This window comes from Eschrichtius robustus, chromosome 10, assembly GCF_028021215.1.
Source record: "Eschrichtius robustus isolate mEscRob2 chromosome 10, mEscRob2.pri, whole genome shotgun sequence".
Taxonomy (NCBI): Eukaryota; Metazoa; Chordata; class Mammalia; order Artiodactyla; family Eschrichtiidae; genus Eschrichtius; species Eschrichtius robustus.
This window is the reverse complement of record NC_090833.1, coordinates 13,119,331-13,135,865: the sequence shown is the minus strand read 5'-3', so window position 1 is coordinate 13,135,865 and position 16,535 is coordinate 13,119,331. Positions and strand designations below refer to the sequence as shown.

Here is a 16,535-nt window from a genome sequence, read left to right as displayed (position 1 = left end):
TTCCCTAAGTGACTGGGCAGCCGAGCTTCTGAGCGTCTGGGACTTGAGGAGAATCCAGGACCTGGGGGTCAGGGGTGCCAAAGAGGTGCATGGAGACCCTTTGGGGGGAGCCTCATGCATGAAGAGGCAGAGGCACGGGTCCTGGAGACAGCAGGGAGAGGCACCCCGGCCAGGCCCCTCCACTCTGGGATTGTGCCTGCCCGCGACCTGGCTTTCTCCCAGTCCCCGTCTCCACCAGGGTCTGGGAGAGAGAGCCAGGGAGGGGTGATGTCAGATTGCTACCGAGATGTTTTCTTCTTTCCAGGGGAAAAATAGTGGTCCTAAAACATCCAAGTCCCACCCCCAACATAACGTCTAGTATTTGGGTGAGCAGTGGGGTGCTTCAGTTCTCCAAAATTCTTTTAGTTATTGTGGCAGCTGCCCTGGATCCATGGCCGATTCTCATTTCCTTCTGGAGGCCAAAGCCCAGGTTGACACAGGACCAGTGCAAGGCCCCCCAGAACAGCAGCCACTTCCCCCACTCCCCGTGGGTGCCCTCGCCCCTCTTGGCCCCAGGAAAGCCTGTAGCAGCCTCTCAGGGGAGGGCACGGAGGGCAGGGTGTCCGCTCTCCCTCCCACTGGCCTGGGGTCAGGTCCACGTCCATGCTGCGTTCCGCCGCCTCCACCATCCCCTTGGTCCACTGCATCCACCTGCTTTCACCATTATTACGTGAACGGGACCAGGGGACATGGGGCACAGTGCTCCAAGAGCCAGAGTTTGGCTGGGGAGCAAGGAGGGCCAGCTTCACCCCAGGCTCCTTGCGTGAGTCTGGGGCCAGGCTCTGCGCTTTTCTGAGACTACCTTCCCATCGGTGAATTACAAGGAGTGCCTGAATGATATCAAGGGTCAGGCTGCAGCTGGAGTGTTCTCTTTCCTCGTGCCTTGGCCCAGTGAGCTGCTGTTTGTCTCTTTCTTTGCCATTAACCCTCGCAGGCAAATCCTGGAGTTCCCTCGAGCTCCTTGGATACCCGGTCCTGCCTCTGTCAGGGAGGGCCCTCCCGACCCCGCTCTGACCAGCCGTGCAGAAGACCTGGGATGGGGCTGTTTCTCCTGGAGCTGGGCTCTCCTCTGGGGCCAGCTTTGCTTCAGGAGTTAGATTTGCTGCCTCCTGGCCTTTGGGCAGTCCTGTGCTGATGAGTGAATTGGCTCCTGATGCCCGAGACTCAAGAAGAGGCCCTTCCTGCCTTCCCCATTCCCTGTATTCTCACAGCACCCGGTGCCCAACCTCTCCAGCCCCTTGATTCAGGTGTTGACCCTGCCTCGCTCTCTATTCAGCTCGCACAGCCTCCCAGCTCACTGCTTCTCTTGCCGCTTTACACATCCCTCCTCCTCCCTAAAGGCCGAGAGTGCTGGGCTGAGTCAGATCCAGAAAGCCCTAGACCACTTTGCCTTTAATCTCTTCCCCCGACTTCCTATGCGACTTGCCACGGCTTCAGGGTCAAATTGAGGCTGGGAGGCTAGGATCTCACCCCATGAGTCAGTCACTGTACTCCCCATGTGATTGGGTCATTTGCCTTCTGGGCCTCAATTTCCCCTCCTGTAGAGCCCCCATCTCTCAGAGCACTGTCATCTCCTTAATGCACCCAAGAGGTTTATAACTTTTGTTTATTATGCAAAGCTCAAGACCCTTACTTCTGAGATCTGGTTTGAGTCTTCATCTGCCTCCTAGCTGTAGGTTGGGCTGGCGGGTGGGAGAGCCCCGGATGGGGGCCAGGCATGGGAGTCTCACTGGCCGCCTCTCCCTGGGCGTCTCCCTGGGTGTCTCCCCGCTGTGGGAAGAGGACTGAGATGGTGATGGGCCCTGAGGCGTTCCGAGCGGGCTGCTTCCCATCCTGTGCCCCTGCCCGGGCTCATGAGGCTGTGCTCTCTGTCCTGGGTGCTGTGCCCGTGGCACGCTGCCCTCCTAGCAGGACCTGGCGGTGCTGCAGGACAAGTTGCGAATCTCCACCAAGAAGCTGGAGGAGTACGAGACCCTGTTCAAGTGCCAGGAGGAGACAACCCAGAAGCTGGTGCTGGAGTATCAGGCGCGGCTGGAGGAGGGCGAGGAGCGGCTGCGACGGCAGCAGGAGGACAAGGACATCCAGATGAAGGGCATCATCAGCAGGTGAGGGCGGCCGGCCCAGTTCTGGCCCCACGTGCACAGAGGAGCGGACCTGTCCCCTGCCCTCCAGGAGGCCCCGGATCCTAGGGCGGGGCTGCTCAGCCGCAGGATGAGCCGAGTGTGGAGAGAGAAGAGTGTCCGCGGCGGTGGGGACAGTGTGGCACAGGCCTGGAGGCAGGAGGTAGCCCGGAGTGTGGGGGGCCCACATGGTGCAGTGTGTGTTGATGGTGGAACGTGAGGTTGGCCGAGGCAGCCGCAGAGGGGCCTGGGCTCCCTGTAGGGAGTCATGTTTTCTTGGTGCACACTCACAGGGGAGTTTGGAAGCTGGATGCAGGCGCCAGGAAAGACAATGAGGACCCAATCCGGGGCAGGAAAAGGAATGAATGTCAGTTACATGCAGTGGGTGAGGGTGGGAGGTGGGAGGGAAGAAGTAGCCAGAATGACCCCTGGATTTTTACCAAGAGCATCCAGGTGTGTCATGGTGCCAATTACTGAGATGGGGACCTTTGGAAGAAGAGCAGTTGGGATGGGGAGGGAGAGAGATGATGCCAGTTTTGGGTATGTTGAGTTTTAAGGTGCCTGTGGGTTATGCGGGAAGACTTCCAGGTGGACCGTTGACTTTAATGCTGACTCTCTTCCTTAGTGGTGGCTTATCTTTATTTCTGTGTTGATTCCCTTCTCTCTTCCACTCTGCCCACGGGTAAAGTGGATACACCCTCCTGCATGTCTGCAAGCAGGGAATATAGTCAAGGTGTAGCATTCAGACCAGCCCACAGGGTCCCAGTCGTGGACTTTACTTCCTTATGACAGTAATACCAAGTGCAAGAGGAGACAGTGTGGACTTACAGCTTGTTTGTTCACATGGTACAAGAGCCTGTCGTCAGGATAGATTCAGCAGGTGTGCAGTAGCCAGGATGTTCCCCCACCTGGCCTCATGCTTTGTCCACTGTAAAGATCCTTCCTTAATTCCTCCTATTCAGACCACCTGTTTCTCTGCTTCTACTTATGGCTTGCTTGATTTACCTGTGGGTTTCTTTTATAAAATGGTTAGCATGAGCAGAGGGCCTATAACCAGGGTGACTAGAAACCCACTGTTGACTGAACTTCCAGCTCTGCTCTTGGCTCACCTCATGTGTGTGGTTCCAAGAAAGGAAACACTTTTCATTTAACCACCTTCTCATCTTATCTATTCTCTGAGAGGTGCATGCTCTCCTGAATTCAGTAACACACTTATTTCTACCAGCCAAGCCTGGTATTTCCTCCCTACTGTTCAAGTCAGTTAAGTCAATTTGGTTGATAGTGTTGTTCAAGTCTTCTATATCCTTACTGGTTTTTCTCTGTACTTGTTTTTTACCAATTATTGAGAAAAGGATAATGAAGTTTCTAATCATAATTACGGATTTGTCTGTTTCTCCTTTCATTTCTATTGTTTTTTACTTTATGTTCACTGAAACTCTATTCTTAGACATGTACACATTTAGGCTAGTTATGTGCTGTTGATGAACTGATCTCTTTATCATTATAAAATCACCTTCTTTATCCCTTGTAATATTCCTTGCTCTGAAATCTACTTTGTTTGATATTAGGACAGCTGCCCTAACTTTCTTTTGATTGGTATTAGCCTGGTATATCCTTTTTCATCCTATTTATACTTTTAACCCAATTATGTCCCTCATTATAAAGTGAGTTTCTGTTACAGATACCTTATTGTTCTTGCTTTTTATCTAATCTGACAGTTTTCTGCCTTTTAATTGGAATGTTTAGACTATTTACATTTAATGTAATTGTCAATATAATTACATTTAAACTTATTTTCTTGCTACTTGTTTTCTATTTGTACCATCTGTTTTGTTCCTTTTCCTGCCCTCTTTTAGATTGAGTATTTTTTATGATTCCACTTTATCTCCTTTATTGGCATATTCGCTGTATCTTGTTGTCACTTTAGGGCAGGGGTTAGAAACTTTCTGTAAAGGGGCAGATAATAAATGTTTAGACTTTGCAGGCCATATGGTGTCTATCGCAACTATGTAACTCTGCTGTTCTAGCAGAAGCATGTGCGTGGTGTGGCTCTTTACCAAAACTAGCAGTGGACCCAATTTTTCCCTTACCCAGGCTATAATGGACTCTGATAGTATCTTTTTCTTCTGGCTAATTTACAGTTTTTTTTCTTTATCATTGATTGCCAGCAATTTGATTATGAAGTGCCTTGACATGTTTTCTTCATGGGTTTGTTGAGCTCTTGGATCTGTGGGTGTGGAGTTCTGCCTCCTTAGTCTGTTTTCTGGGACTTTAATTGCGTATACATTAGGCTGCTTTATGTTGTCCCACATCTTACTGATGCTCTGTTGTTTTCCTTTTTTCATCTTTTTTCTGTGTTTTATTTTAGATTGTTGCAGTGTCTTCAAGTTCACTAATCGTTTCTTCTTAAGCGTCTAATCTGCTGTTAATCCTATCCAGTATTTTTTCATTTCAGGTGTCGTATTTTTGCCTCTAAGTTTTCAGTTTTGTTTAAATCCCATCCCTTTCTTTTCTCATCATGCTCATGTGTTCCTCTATTTTCCTGAACATGTAGAATATATTTATAACAGTTGTATTAATGTCCTTGTCTACTAATTCTATCATCTGACATTTTCTGAGTCTGTTCTTATTGCTTTTCTTCCTGGTCATGGGTTGGTTATGTTTTCCTACTTCTCTGTGTGCTTGGTGATTTTGGGTTGGATGCCAGACATTGTGATTTTTACGTAGCTGTTGGATGTGTTGTGTTCCTTTCAATATTTGGGGGCTTTGTTCTGGGATACAGTGACGTTAGAAGAATCAGTTTGATTCTTTTGAGGCTCACTTTTTTTTTTTTTTTAATGAGTCATCAATTTAATACACATCACTGTATACATGACAATCCCAATCGCCCAATTCAGCACACCACCATCCCCACCCCACCACAGTTTTCCCCCCTTGGTGCCCATACGTTTGTTCTCTACATCTGTGTCTCAACTTCTGCCCTGCAACCCGATTCATCTGTAATGAGGCTCACTTTTAAGCTTCGTTGGGGTGGGTCCTGGACAGTCTTTAGCCTAGGCCTAATCTGGCTTCACTGTTGAGGACTTTCCTTCTGGGGATTCTACTTCATGCCTCCTGTGTTGGTATGCTTTTCCACACGGCCTAGAAGGATCATAAACTATTCTTGGGGTGGTTTTGTGTACTCCTTCCCAATGGCTCTTGCCCCAGCCTGGCTATTTTCTCACAAGCATGCAGACCACAGTCCTCAGCCAAAGCCCCAAGGGGACCCCTCAGGAGATAGGTAGAGTCCTCTCTGCATTTTCTCCTCTCTGGTACTGCCCCCCAAAAGCTTTGCTCCCCCACCCTTCCATCCTCCCAGGGGCTCCTTGACTCCATGTGATCACTTCCCTCCTTTGCTTGCCGGGACACTGCCAGCAGCGGGTGGGGCTCGCTTCGTGTGTTCCCTTCTCTTAGGGGTCACCGTACTGTACTGCACTGCCTGCTTTTCACGGTCTGGAAACCTTTTTTTCATATATTTTGTCCAGTTTTCTAGTTTGTTTTTTTCTTACGGCAGGAGGTTAAATCCAGTGCCTGTTTGTTATTCCACCATAGCTGGGAGCGGAAGTCTCTCCCCCCACTCCTCCTTCCTCCATTCCTCCCACTCCCCCTTCTTACAGGCTTTGCTCAGTGACGTACCTTCCTATGACAAGGAACCCCCTCTCGGCATGATCCCACACCCCTTCCTCCTCAACCCCTGATCCCATTGGCTTTTCACGACAGCCCTCCGTGGTACCTGCCCCAGCGCCGTTGACCTCCCGGTGCATCTGCTGTGAAATGGACTAAGTGCTCGCCTGGGGGTTAGATGCTCTGCTGCTCTGGAGAAGTTGTGCGGGTAGAGACAGAAATAAAGCAGTAGGTGAACTCCTCTGAGAAGAGTGTAGAGCAGGAAGAATGGCCGGCTGAGGCAGAGCCCTGTGGAGCCCTGACAGCCTAGGGGCAGACAGGACAAGGCATCTGCAGAGCAGTGGCCTGGGAGCTAGGATGCAAACCCAGAGAGTATGGGGCCTGAAAGCTGAAGGAAGAGAGCAGGAAGATGGGTGTGATCAACAGTGACTGACAGGTACGTGAGAGACGAGCAGGATCAGACCTGAAAGGGTCTCGGAAGGAGCAGCTGGCGACAGGCCCCCGCCGGCCCTAGTTCTGAGCTTCTGTGCATCGTGTTCCTCGCGTCCTCCCTGCTCATTCCCCGGGCGGCAGACCTTGCTTGTCCTTCAGCTGTCCAGCTCAGTGTGTCCACCCCCACCCCCAGGACAGCCAGCCACTTCCTGCTGTCCGTCCCCATGGCCCCCAAGCTGCCCATTGCAGAGCGTAGTTACCTTCTCCCTGCCTGTGTCCCTTCTGCCTTGTGACTTCATCTTGCCACCTCGAGTGCCCGGCACAGCCTCAGTGAATACAGGGTGGGTGGAAAAAGCTCTAGAGCCTTGCAGGGCCTTTGTTTCCCACTCAAACCACAGGTCTTATGATGTTACACCACCTGCCTGGCTCTGGGGTGTGGTGAGGGTCGATCTAACACCCACTCCCACCCCACCCCTGTGGCTCCTGGAAGAACATCAGGAAAGGGGCAGCCCCAGGGACTTCTGGGGATTTGGGAACAGAATCTGGGGCGGGTGACGCGTAAGGAGGGAGCAGGCTCAGCCTGTGTCAGTTGCTGGGGGCCAACTGGGGGGGCCTCTGTCCCAGGCAAGGGTGGGAGGTGAGTCTATGGCACAAGGAGCGGCTCTCCTAGTATGCCCCCTCTGTGCAGGTGTGATGGTTTCTTCCCACCAGGCCCCACACTCACCTCCTCACTTGCACCCTCAAATGCCAGCCTGACTGTCCTTGTCTCTGGTAACAGGTTGATGTCAGTGGAGGAGGAGCTGAAGAAGGACCACGCGGAGATGCAAGCAGCTGTAGACTCCAAACAGAAGATCATTGATGCCCAGGTGTGGGGCTCTGGCCTTTTGGTCAGCCACAGGTGTTAAAGGACCTGGGATAAGGAGGGGGTGACTTTGGTTTCTTCACATCCTCAGTCATACCCCACTGCAGAAGCTAAGGAGGATAGGAGATCAGGATCTCTGCTCCAAGAAGTCAGACTTGAGGGTCTCGGTGGACCACAAGCTCACTAGGACAGGCTATGAAAAGGGCAGGGCAACTCCTCCCCTGCAGGGGCAGCTTGGTGGGTGTTGCCTTTCACCAGGGGTTCTGACCAAAGAGTGGAAACTATTAGGAGGGGAATGGGAAAGGCTGGGGGTGACAGCAGGCTGGGGAGAGAGGGAGCAAGGGAGCTCTTGTTCAGAGCTGTGGCTTCCCAACTGCATTGAGAGGGGAGACAGACAGTTTAGAGACTGGCCTCCAATCTCCTTCACCCAGGTCTGCGCCCTTTTCCTCTCCAGGCCCAGGCCTTGCTCAGTCTGGAAACCCCACAGGCTGACTGGTAGCTGTGACCTGTGTGTTGTACACACCAGTGCACACACACATGAACGAGCTGGTGCCTGACACTGCTGGGGCTGCTCCCTTTGGGTGAGAAGCAGGTGATGAGGTAGAGACATGAGGAAGGCAGGCGCAAGGAGGTCTTGGTCCATGATGGCGAGGCCGCCTCCTCCCCAGCAGGACCACTGCCGCCTCGGTGCCTTTCCCATCCTTCACACGTGGTATCCTCCAGGCCCCCTGCCTTCCCCCTCCCAGCGCTTCTTGTAGGCGGACACAGCTCCAGGGAGATCCCTTTCCGGCACGGACCCCCTTTGGCCCAGGAGGCCATCCCGCGACCCCAGCTGATGCCCTCTTTGCCCACAGGAGAAGCGCATCGCCTCACTGGATGCTGCCAACGCCCGCCTCATGAGCGCCCTGACACAGCTGAAAGAGAGGTACAGCATGCAAGCCCGTAACGGCATCTCCCCCACCAACCCCACCAAATTGCAGATTACTGAGAACGGCGAGTTCAGAAACAGCAGCAGTTGTTAACCTGCCCGAGGAGGGAGGACCATGGTGGCCCAGGGCAGGGTCTCGGCCTGGGGAGGAGCGGCCCCAGCGCAGGGGCAGGAGGCCGAGGCTCGGCTCCTCCCTCCAGCCGCGGTCCCGGAGGCGGCCGCAGAGGGAGCCGCGAGAGACTGACGCAGCGTGCCGGGGCACAGCGGCCCGCTCCCCGAGAAGCGCGTTCGGTGCAGGCCAGAGAGACTGCAGGCCGGGGAGCAGGCACAGGGGGCTGCGCAATGTTTCTGTCGGGTGTTGAATTTGGTGTGCGTCACCTTTCCTCCTTGACCTGGCTGAGTGCATGTACCCCCGACCCCTCCCCAGGGAGGGAGCTGCCCGGAGAGCTGGAGGGTCGGAGAGCCAGGGGCCTACTCGTGGCTTCCCCTCCCCAGGACTGCCAGGCAGCCAGGCCCTGCCCTGTGGGACCTGCCCCTCAGTTCCAGGAGCCGACAGGGCGGTCAGCAGGCAGGGAGGAGGGGGTGGGGAGGACGGAGCTGCCGGAGCGCCGGGACCCCTGCCTACCTCCACCCTGAGCACCTGCCCCTGCATGCGCGGGGACCCTTCCCGGCTGTGAGGAACCAAGGAGTCACCCGCCCCCATACCTGTCCCCAGACCCTCCGCCTTCCTGCTCCCGCCCTCCCTCCTTCCCTCCCTAACTTGTTCTGTCAGGTTAGACCCAGCGAGGATCACAGCTCTCTTCTGGGCCCTTGCGCCCGTGGGAAGATCCAGGACCTCCCTCACTTGCCACGTGGGCCCAGGCCGATGCTCTGGGGCTCCCCGAAGACAAAGACCTGGGCAGAGCTGGCCCAGGCGGCACTGTGGTGCCTGCCCCTCTCCCGGAGCTAGTGTACCCGGGCACGGTGGCCCTGCAGGGAGTGGCCAGCAGGTGCTCCCCCTGAGAGACAGGCTGAGCTTTCCTGACGGATGGTTAAAAAAAAGTCTAGTGCCCGCAGGCCCTGAGAAGGTGGATAACCGTGATTTTTTTTCCTTTCACAGTATGCATTAGAAACAAAAGCCCGCTTGCTCGCTTGCTGGAACACAGGGGCCTTTTAAATTGAGCGTGCGCACTGCATGGGAAATAGCGGCCCTGGAGGATGTTAGACTTGCTCCCTCTCCAAGACAGCAGCAGCCTGCACCCGCCCCGTGTGTGCGGCCGGCCTCTGCCTCACCCCTCCCGGGCCCAGCCGAGGACCCAGGCGCTGCAGACAGGGAGGTGCTCACCCGCGGCTGGGGCCGGTTTCCCTCAGCTCTAGGCTGTTCTGTAGCTTATCGGCCCTCCCCGCGCCCCCTGCGGGACATAGGTGGGCAGGAGCGTGGGTCTCTCTCGTCCCTCCCTGTTCCCACCCCTGGCCCTGGGGAATCTCAGGCAGGAGCTGGGGCCTTCACCCCGCAGCCAGGAGCCGCCCCGTCTGCCTCAGCCGTGGGAAGCTGGGGAGACCCCTTCCTGCCGCTGGGGCTGGAGACGCTCCACCAGGGCCCAGGTTGCCCCAGAGCCCCCCAGGAAGGGGGGAGCACGGCGGGGGGCTCGGGCCACACTGCACCCTGTCCTGGGGTGAAACCAGTTCAGTTAGCCCAGAGACCCGCTTGTGGGGAGAGGGCAGGACCCCCAAGGGTCACAGACCTCAGGAAGGCAGGCCATGGGGGCGGAGGCCTTGCCCCACTCCTCTGGCCACACAGGCAGGGCCTGGCCCCGGTGACATCCTCCTCTGGTTCCCTCTCGCACCCGCCTCCCCCGCCGATGCCTCGTTGAGCGACCTCGGACTGAGCGCCTCTTAGCAATACAGGGGGGAGGTTCCCAGGGCCTGGACAGCCGGGCTCAGGAGGCCAGCGGTGGCCGGTGCTGGCGGCCCTTGGCCTGGGTTGGGAGCTGTCAGGCCGAGAGCCTTATTTACTTAGTGCAAAAACTGTAAAAGTGTACAGACTCTTCCCAGATTTTTATCTGAATTGCAAGTCTGACGACTTTTGTAAATGTTCTTGGTGTTTGACTGTAATGTAACTATTTCACCTAATGGTTGTACATAGTCCTTTAGTCCTGGTGCTGCCGAGGGCTGCCCGGGACCGCTGCTCTCCGATGGTTTTTATTTTATTTTTAATCTAGAGAACAGTGCTGGGCAGGAGGCAGAGGTTGGGGATTTGGGTGATGGGGTTTTTCCCTGCTCGTGGCATTTTATTTGTCGGCTGTGCAGCGTGCTCTCTGGGTGGTGGGGACGTGCGACCTGCCTGGGTCACACTGAACCCGCGTCCCTGAGAGAGGAGGAGGGAAGGCAGTCCCTGCTCAGGGAGACCCAGGCCCAGCCCTGCTGGAGAAGGCTCTCCCCTCCCCTCTCCTGCCAACACAGGGAGGCCTGACATTTTGCTTAACCTTTATGTTTAGGGTGAAGGAAACTGCCAAACTTCCTATAAGTGAAGACTCTTTCCGACCACCCAGAAGGGGGGTGGGGAACCAGGGCCAGAGCTCCAGGCACCCCCCACCCTGCAGAGCATCTGCCCCGGGGTACACCTCTCCGCCTCCCGCCCCGGCCGTCTGTGGAAGGCAGACCGTCCAGGGAAACGGCCCCTCTTTTCTACACACTCCCCCAAGCCGCCCCCAGCCCCCATTCCACCTCCCTGCCCCCCCTTTTGTACGTATGTGAAAAGGAAAAAATGCAAATGTTGGCGTCTTGGCTGGAGCGCCTCCCTCCAGCTGTGACTCTAACTATGTAATAATGTACAGAGAAAGTTGTTGGTGTTCTAAGACTGTGTGGCTGTGCAATTTCTGTACATTTGCAATTAGAAATATTAAAGATTTATTTAGCTATTTTAAGCCTGACTCGCCTCTCCATTCAGCTGCTTTTCCAGGGGTGACTCTTGCATCGTGGCCTGATACTGTTCTTTACCAGCACTCGGTTCACCCTGGTGGCAGTTGTGGTCAGGGGAGACCCCGCATGATCTGGGATTACGCTGTCCTCTTCTGGGCTGGGGTCTCTCCCTCGCCCTCGCTCTGACGAGCGTGGACTTTCTAGGCTCCCAGAGCTTGGCCCCTGCATTTCCCTACAGCAGACACCAGCTCCTGCCAGACTCTGCTTCCCCAGCCCCTGAAATCCTACTCCAGGAGGGAAGGAGGTGGTCCAGGGCCACCAGCAGATCATGGCTGAGCTAGACTTAAACCCAAGCCTCTGATAGCTTAGAAGCCCCAACACATGGCCCAGACCCACCTGCAAGGCTGAACCCAGGGCCTTTGTTGGGAACAGGCCAGCGCCTGAGCCCCTTCAGGTGCACCCTGCACAGGGGACAGGTGAGCACTGCAGGAAAAAAAGAAACACCCCCATTTCAGACCGTGCCCTTGTGGGTTCCCATCTCCCCTCAGCAAGGCCTCCCTGCCCTATTCTCCACCGTGGTTCAGCCAAACCCGTACCTCTTCTCGGATCTCCCAGCCAGATGCTCTCCCTGCTCCGAGAGCCAGCCTCCTAGCACACTGGGGGAAGACGGCGGCAGTGACCCTCTGACCCCACCCTGGCTCACCGCCAGCCAGGCGCCCCAGCTCTCACCTTGCTTCCTTCCCCAAAGCAGCCACAGGAGAGGAGAGGACCCCCATTCCTTCCCGAGGCAGCCCCTGGCCGCCCCTTGCTTTCATCACTACTAACTCTTCGGCCCCTCCCGCTCCTTCTCACAGCATTTAAAACACCAGGTCTCCACCTGCTCTTCACCTGCTCCAGGCTGGGTTTTATTCCCTTCAGACAACCTTTCTTAAAGTGTACTTACTGCCTGCAGGGACTTGCCATCTCCGCCTCTGGCCTCCCGCCCTTTCCCCAGCCCTCTGTAGCCTGGCTTGCCTTTCACACTTCCACTGCCTCATTGCCAAACCCGTGGGCCACCTCAGTGCTTCCATACCACTGACCCTGGTTCCCAAACTGGTCCCTCTGGTCCCTCTGCTGAGGTGATGCCCTGTAAACAGAATTCAAGGAAATAGCAATGAATGGAACTGAAAAATCATTTCATGTTGACCAGCATTTATAACGAAGGTACAAAAGCCATGAACTTCCATATGTGGATTAAGAAGCATCAAATAGAAAGCAAAAACTGCTGGAAATGCAAAAGAAAAAAATCGACAAAAATACAGTTGCATCTGAGACTAACACCCCACCATTATTAGCTTATGACGGATCAAGGAGGCAATAAGAACCCAGAGGATTTTAATAATCAATAAGGTTTAATAAGCAGGGATACATCAAGCTCTTACCCTAGAGAGAACACACCTTCTTTCACATATACTTAGAACATCACCCAAAGCTGACTGCATATATCGAGAGATGAAAACCTGAAAAAGTTGGCCAAAGAAACAGTTTGGGCCACATTCTGTACCTTGAAGCAATAAAACTAGAGCTCACTAAAAGACGTTTACTTAGTTTTTCTTCTACCAATCAGAAAGTTTAAAAAATAAATATTACATCAGTAGGATTAGGTTTTTGAAAGAAATAATCTTCCAATTAAACAAGGTATACTGATGACATGCATTTATCTCGTTTCCTTTTCAAGCACCACTGTACTGACAGGACTGAAAAGATGATCACTCATAAGGGCAGAATTAATGTGGGAGGAGATATCAGTATGTAAGAGAATTCGAAAAGCTTTGGCAGATGGAGGTTGATGAAAGAGCATTGACTAAATTAGCAGAGGGCGAGATGAACCGGAAGTGAGCTGATCAGCCCTACGGGGTCCCAGCATGATGGGAGGCCGAGCAAGGGTACCAAGTTGGAAACGGGGGAACCAGACCACAGCCTCCTCTCCCTGTTCTGCACAGCCAGGAAACTCCTCTTTACCACCTCACCTCTTGGTTAGGAACTGGACATTTACCCCCTGCAGGAATCGAGCCAGGTAGGCTCCAGATGAGGGGACACCAGGCAGAGCCGAGGGCTCTGCCAGGTACAGGTCTGAAAGCAGTGGGGAGGGGTGAAGTGAGCTTCTGCTCTCAAGAGTGCCTGGCCCACAAGCACCCTCATGGCTCCCAGAATGCCCAGGGCCAGGCATCTGTCCCCCACCTGACTGGGAACATTCTTCTTTGGAAAAACTGGCTTTGGAGAAAAGACCTCCAGATACTTCCCAAAGCAAAGGCTGCATCACTGTTCCAACATCCTATAACGAGACTCACTGATCAGTGTGTCCCGGGCCTATGCACACATGCACATGCAAAGAGCACAGACAGCCAAGAAAGTGTCCAATTAATAAAATAGATATGAATTTCCCCGGGACTTTGCTTCACTAATGCTAACAAAGCCCCCTATTTGCAAATATAACAGCTCAAAAAAAAAAAGAAAAAAATTTCAAGGGAGAGGCCAAACAACCAGCCCAAGAAAGGAAACAGGAAATAGAGACAATGTAAGAAAGAGAAGAACATTAAAAAACAACCCCCTCCCCAAACTAGAATATCCTCAGGGAAATAAAACTACAATAGGATGCTATGAAAAAAAAAAACAGATCACAAAAGGGCTGCTGACAAAAATAAAATATCCAATAGGAGTGATGGAATACAAAGCTGAGGTATTCTTCCAGAAATAGAGAATGGGAGTGAGAACCAGACTTCAGACAATACTACAAAGCTACGGTAATCAAAACAGCGTGGTATTGGCACAAAAACAGACATAGGGATCAATGGAACAGCATAGAGAGCCCAGAAATAAACCCACATACCTACAGTCAATTAATCATCAACAAAGGAGTCAAGAATATACAGTGGAGGAAAGACAGTCTTTTCAGCAAGTGGTGTTGGGAAGGTTGAACAGCCACATGTAAATCAAAGAAGTTAGAACACACCCTCACACCACATGCAAAAATAAACTCAAAATGGCTTAAAGACTTAAATATAAGACATGACAGTTGGGGCTTCCCTGGTGGCTCAGTGCTTAAGAATCCACCTGCCAATACAGGGGACATGGGTTCGAGCCCTTGTCCGGGAAGATTCCACATTCTGCGGAGCAACTAAGCCCGTGTGCCACAACTACTGAAGCCCACACGCCTCCAGCCTGTGCTCCAAAACAAGAGAAGCCACCGCAACAAGAAGCCTGTGCACCACAACGAAGAGTAGCCCCTGCTCGCCACAACTAGAGAAAGCCCATGCACAGCCATGAAGACCCAATGCAGCCATAAATAAATAAGTAAGTAAGTAAATAAAAAATAAGACGTGACACCATAAAATTCTTAGAGCACATAGGCAAAACATTCTCTGACAGAAATCATACAAATGTTTTCTTAGTCTCCCAAGCAATAGAAATAAATAAAAGCAAAAATAAATAAACAGGACCTAGTCAAACTTACAAGCTTTTGTACAGCAAAGGAAACCATAAACAAAATGAAAAGACGACCTGTGGACTGGGAGAAAATATTTGCAAATGATGCAACTGGCAAGGGCTTAATTTCCAAAATATACAAACAGCCCATACAACTTAATACAATAAAACGAACAACCCAATCGAAAAATGGGCAAAAGACCCAAATAGATATTTCTCCAAAGAAGACATACAGATGGCCAACAGGCACATGCAAAGATGCTCAACATCATTAATTATTAGAGAAATGAAAATCAAAACTATAATGAGGGACCACCTCACACTGGTCAGAAGGGCCATCATGAATGGATAAAGATGTGGTACACGTATGATCCAGCAATCCTACTACTGGACTTATACCCAGAGAAAACCATAATTCCAAAAGACACATGCACCCCAATGTTCATTGCAGCACTATATACAATAGCCAGGTCATGGAAGCAACCTAAATGCTCATCGACAGACGAATGGATAAAGAAGTTGTGGTACATATATACAATGGAATATTACTCAGCCATAAAAAGGAATGAAATTGGGTCATTTGTTGAGACGTGGATGGATCTAGATACTGTCATACAGAGTGAAGTAAGTCACAAAGAGAAAAACAAATATCGTTTATTAACACATGTATGTGGAACCTAGAAAAATGGTACAGATGAACCAGTTTGCAGGGCAGAAGTTGAGACACAGATGTAGAGAACAAACGTATGGACACCAAGGGGGGAAAGCCGCGGGGGTGTGGGGATGGTGGTGTGATGAATTGGGCGATTGGGATTGACATGTATACACTGATGTGTGTAAAATTGATGACTAATAAGAACCTGTTGTATAAAAAAATAAAATAAAATAAAATTCAAAAATTAAAAAAACAAAACAACAACAACAAAAAGATGTGGTATATATATATATGATGGAATACTATTCAGCCATACAGAAGAATGAAATAATGCCATTTGCAGCAACCTGTATAGACCTAGAGATTATCATACTATGTGAAGTATGTCAGAGAGAGAAAGACAAATACCATATATCACTTTTATGTGGAATCTAAAATATGACACAGAATGAACTTATCTACAAAACAGAAACAGACTCACAGACATAGAGAACAGACTTGTGGTTGCCAAGGGGGAGGGTGGGGTGGGAGAGGGATAGATTGGGAGTTTGGGGTAGGAAGATGCAAACTATTTTATACAGAATGGATAAACAACAAGGTCCTACTGTATAGCTCAAGGAACTATATTCAATATCCTGTGATAAACCACAATGGAGCACTTTTCATGCCTAGAGCAGCCATGGCTTGTGGTCCCAAGAAGCACCTGAAATGCATAGCAGCTCCAAAGCATTGGACGCTGGATAAACCAACTGGTGTGTTTGCTCCTCGTCCATCTACTGGTCCCCACGAGCTGAGGGAATGTCTCCCACTAATTATTTTCCTAAGGAACAGACTTAAGTATGCCCTAACAGGAGATGAACTAAAGAAGATCTTCATGCAGCATTTCATTAAGATTGATGGCAAGGTCCGCACTGATATAACCTACCCTGCTGGTTTTACGGACGTCATCAGCATTGACAAGACTGGAGAGAATTTTTGTCTGATCTATGACACCAAGGATCGCTTTGCTGCTCGTCATATTACACCTGAGGAGGCGAAGTATAAGTTGTGCAAAATGAGAAAGGTCTTTGTGGGGACAAAAGGAATCCCTCATCTGGTGAACCATGATGCTCTCACCATTGGCTACACTGATCCCCTCATCAAGGTGAATGACACCATTCAGATTGATTTGGAGACTGGCAAGATTACTGATTTCATCAAATTTGACACTGGTAACCTGTGCATGGTGACTGGAGGTGCTAACTGGGAAGAATTGGTGTGATCACCAACAGGGAGAGACATCCTGGTTCTTTTGATGTAGTTCATGTGAAAGATGCCAATGGCAACAGCTTTGCCACCCGGTTCTCCAACATTTTCGTTATTGGCAAAGGCAACAAACCGTGGCTCTCTCTTCCCCGTGGAAAGGGTATCCACCTTACCAGTGCTGAGGAGAGAGACAAGAGACTGGCGGCCAAACAGAGCAGTGGATAA

The 16,535-nt window shown here is 51.7% G+C and overlaps 1 protein-coding gene and 1 pseudogene across 12 annotated transcripts in view; both read left to right on the top strand.

Annotated features, from left to right (window-relative positions):
- DAB2IP (DAB2 interacting protein) overlaps nt 1–10,950 on the top strand; it is a 194,246-nt gene extending 183,296 nt beyond the window's left edge. For 7 of the 12 annotated variants that reach the window (XM_068552325.1, XM_068552326.1, XM_068552324.1 and 4 more), the window contains 3 exons: nt 1,948–2,144; nt 7,033–7,120; nt 7,971–10,950. In XM_068552325.1, the coding sequence (XP_068408426.1) occupies nt 1,948–2,144; nt 7,033–7,120; nt 7,971–8,138 (453 nt within the window). In that variant the 3' untranslated portion in view covers nt 8,139–10,950. The remainder of the gene's footprint in view (nt 1–1,947; nt 2,145–7,032; nt 7,121–7,970) is intronic. The other 5 variants (XM_068552327.1, XM_068552329.1, XM_068552323.1 and 2 more) reach the window with 2 other exon arrangements.
- Nucleotides 10,951–15,744: 4,794 nt separating this feature from the next.
- LOC137770482 (small ribosomal subunit protein eS4, X isoform-like) lies at nt 15,745–16,535 on the top strand (annotated as a pseudogene).